The 3802-nt window shown below is 41.7% G+C and overlaps 1 protein-coding gene across 1 annotated transcript; it reads right to left on the minus strand.

Moving 5' to 3' along the window:
• LOC115919895 (piggyBac transposable element-derived protein 2-like) lies at nt 1–807 on the minus strand. Its single transcript, XM_030974499.1, has one exon. The coding sequence runs from the start codon at nt 805–807 to the stop codon at nt 1–3; it is 807 nt and encodes a 268-aa protein (XP_030830359.1).
• Nucleotides 808–3802: the final 2995 nt, after the last annotated feature.

A 3802-nucleotide genomic window follows, 5' to 3' on the forward strand; every position in this document is an offset into this window, starting at 1 on the left:
TCAGATGATAAGTTTGGGAAAGTTATTTGGGGTGTGATATGGTGCAAAGCAGTTTCTGTCTTTATTTAGGCAGAGATGCACATCACACTTGGTGCACTGCACAAAGGAGAGGAATCCTCCCTGACAGTGCTTGCACCTTTGGCGCTTTACTACCCATAGGGGCAAATGATCTACACCATCCTTCCCGATGTCATTAGCCGGACTCTTCTTCCATTTCACTGGTGCTGGAGATGGCAGAGTGGCTGTGTTGCTTGGTCGCCCCCTCGCACGCTTTCCTGCTGAGGTAAGGCAGCTTGCTGCAGATGCCTGAAATTTGCGTAGTGGCAAGTGTGAGCAACCAAGCTGACCACAGTGCCTGCGATATAGGAGCCACGCATTCACTACAACCATTGTGAGGGTATGGTACCAGATGTAAATGTACCACCTCTTGGACCTGACTGGGTACTTGTACAGAGCAGTGAGAGAATCATGGAGATCTACACCTCCCATGAACTTGTTATATTCCTTTACTATGCTTGGTCTGGATACTTGGACATGCTCCTTTTTTGCTTTGTCCCAACGTCGAACGCTGTCAGTCGGATCAACCCCAACAAATGTTGAGAGGAGTGTGACGGGCTTGTTGTCATACCACTTGATGGCGACGACACCCACGCTATCCTCAACCCAATGGTCTGTTGCTCCTCTCCCACATTTCTTAAGTTCTTTATCGTCCATTAGTCTGCAATCCTTCAGCCTGTTGCGACTCATCACATCGGCTACTGGCAGATACCTAGTCTCTGTCTCCCAGTATCCACGCGTACTAGGCATCCGCACAATTCCCATATGGTAATATTGTCCAATGAACTGTTCAAGCTCTTTTGTACTTGTGCAGACCGAAGAACCATCTTCTTGAACAGAATATAAATTAGTCTGGTCTGCAGTTGTAGCAAGTATGTCATCTGTCAGAAACATTTTCACATACTGATAAGGTGTATATGGCTCTACAGGTTGGTCAGAGAACTGCTGCTGAAAATCTGGGATGACAGGGTTGAATTCCTTTTTTTGCCACAAGTATCTTCTTGTTACCCTGGCTGTCTACATCCATCGGTTCTTCATCATCTGATGACAAGTCGAGCTCTTCTGCTTCACTTTGGTTGCCATCTATAACATCCAAGCCATCTATGATGGCATGTAATGCTTCTTCTGCCGTGAAGATCTTCGGCCGTGGTTTACGATTTGAGGTGGCCATTTTAGCCTGAAATACCAAAAAAAAAGATAAAATTAAAAAAAGAATGTTTCTTTCTAGATAACCACACAAATCTTTGATTATCCATTCAAAACAACCACCCCAATTGTAATTGTTAAAAATAAAAATTTAAAAAGAAGAAAGAAAAAATCCTTATAATTAAAAATAATAAGTTAGAAGTCAAACTTTGCAGTCAGTGTGTACTATGCTATGGCCGGGTTCCGCTCGCTAGTCATAAAGACCGCTATTCATAATAGTGTGTAACTTCCTACACCTTGAGCGATTATGAATAGTGACCCCCTTTTCGTTTTGCTACATGTTATGAATACCGGTCCTAGCCGGTCCTTATGACTAGCGAGATATCGAGATTACCCCCTAAGGCCAAGGCTATGCCCCACATTTTTTTGTTGTGGGGGGCTCCCCCCCCCCCCCCCATCCATCGACCCACGGTATGCCAAGGTTATTCTCCATGTTTTTCAATGGAGGACCTACACCTGCACCCAAGTCCTAACAGTAACACTTCTTACTGTTACACAAAAAAATGAAAATAAACAAGTGGGACTGAACAATGACATTTATGGTCATTTAATTTGATTTAGACCATGTATATAGCCTATCTATGTCAATACACATTACTATTATCCCTAAATTATGCACTACATCATCAAACACATGGATATACATTGTAAATACTCAAAATATAAAATTCTAGACCCATTATTACTCCCATGTTTCGTATGTATATGATACATTAGTTTTTACCCACCACGAATGCCTGATGTATCAGATTTGATACATGCACATTCAGGGGCGTACGCAGGGGGGTGTTTTGGGGTTCAAACCCCCCCCCCCCCCCCCTTTGGTATTTTAATGTATGTAAACCCCCCTAAAAAAACCTAAAACCCCCCCCCCCCCCCCCCCCCCCCCCCCCCCCTTTGGTTTTTTTTTTTTTTTTTTTTTTTTTTTATTAAAAAAAAAAAAAAAAAAAAAAAAAAATTATACCCACGGCTAACCTAAATAAGGTGACCTTACCCCCCCCCCCATACGTAAAAAAATGTCAAATTTTGAAATTTTGAGACCAAAAAAAAAAAAAAAAAGTGTCCGCTTACCCCCCCCCCCCCCCCCCCCCCCCCCCCACTGAGCGACTTTTCTGCCGGCTGAGTCGATGCGATTTTTTTTGGCCTCCAAAAAACAAAAAAAAAGCGTCCGCTTACCCATCTTCTGGGCTGATATCGCGAGTGGATGACGAAGCTGGAAAGGGAATCATGCAGAGCTCGGGAAGAATAGTGCGAGTGGCAAGGTGATGACTCAGCTGCATGTATACACACGTGGAGCGCGAATTGCTAGCTAGCGAACGCGAATGAAGAAGGCTCACAAGCCTTACACTTCAATATTGCACTTTCCCGAAATAAACTAGAGGACGTAAATCTGAATTGCGATAGAGTCCTCAAAAGAACGATGTTGATGAAAACTCACTATTAAAGTGGAACCGATGAAATAACGCTTGTCGTAAAGTCAGAACTCTTCCTATAAAAACGCGTCCAAGTGTCGAAATTGAAAACAGGAGGAGTGAGTAAAATTTGTGTGTGGAGACTATTCCAAGTGCGCTAAAGGTGTGGTGATTGGCTTATTAAAACAATAAGGTGCAGTCCGATTGGAGTAACTAAAATAACACTCTTGTTGCTGGGTGGTTCCACGGATAAAATTAACTAAGAGAATGTTTGAATGTGCAGCTGTAGATTGTTATTGTTATTGAAGCTGGCTGAACGGAAAGTACTAACGAAAGGTATGCTTAAAATGCTGAGTATTTACAATGTTGGTAAACATTTGTGACCTTAGAAAAGTTCAAGTCACTACACATTCATCAGATTATATTTGTTTCTAAACTAGAGCAAATAATGAAATATCTCACCTGGAAGTACGCAAATAAGGACAAATCCAACACTGCACTGAAGGCCGTATCCGAATGCTTGCATTGATTTCTTCGAATAAAGATCTCCATTTCGATTTCTTGCTCCTGCATAGAATTTACAAAGAAGACTGTCGAGAAGTTTAATATCTTGTCCCAAATTGTCAATATATATGTTCAACCTTCGAAGCATATTTGAATATTAGTATATGCACTGTCAGCATTATCCAGCATATTATTCAATTCTTCATCGGTAAGAAGTTGAAACCTCGGGTGCTCCCGCCCATCACTCATGATGATTGTTGAAGCCTAAAAAGGCTAAACAGGGGGATCCAAAGTCAACACAAATAGTTACAATGATGTAAATCCTTCATTCTCAGTAGTCTATACCGGTAATCCAATATTATCCAAATGACAAATGGTTAGAAGCAAAAAAGTCCAAATTGATTAAAATTCAATGGTTGGTGTCTAGATCTAGGCCCAGCTACAGCTAGCTCTGTACTGTAGAGACGCAAGTCATGCCGATAGCTCGCTAGACAAATTTTTAAGTGTTTTTGCTTTTTGCGCGTATTAATGCCATGCATGGATTGCGCTTATTTAGGCATATTTGTTTCGTGTTTACGCGATTTATGTTTAAAGCACAACATGCATACATGTAATAAAGTCGA

Source organism: Strongylocentrotus purpuratus, unplaced genomic scaffold (genome assembly GCF_000002235.5).
Source record: "Strongylocentrotus purpuratus isolate Spur 01 unplaced genomic scaffold, Spur_5.0 spur5_scaffold_7, whole genome shotgun sequence".
Classification (NCBI taxonomy): domain Eukaryota; kingdom Metazoa; phylum Echinodermata; class Echinoidea; order Camarodonta; family Strongylocentrotidae; genus Strongylocentrotus; species Strongylocentrotus purpuratus.

What these genes read in the sequence shown, in the direction of transcription:
- LOC115919895 (XM_030974499.1), bottom strand. Translation starts at nt 807, where the DNA reads ATGCCTAGTACGCGTGGATACTGGGAGACAGAGACTAGGTATCTGCCA.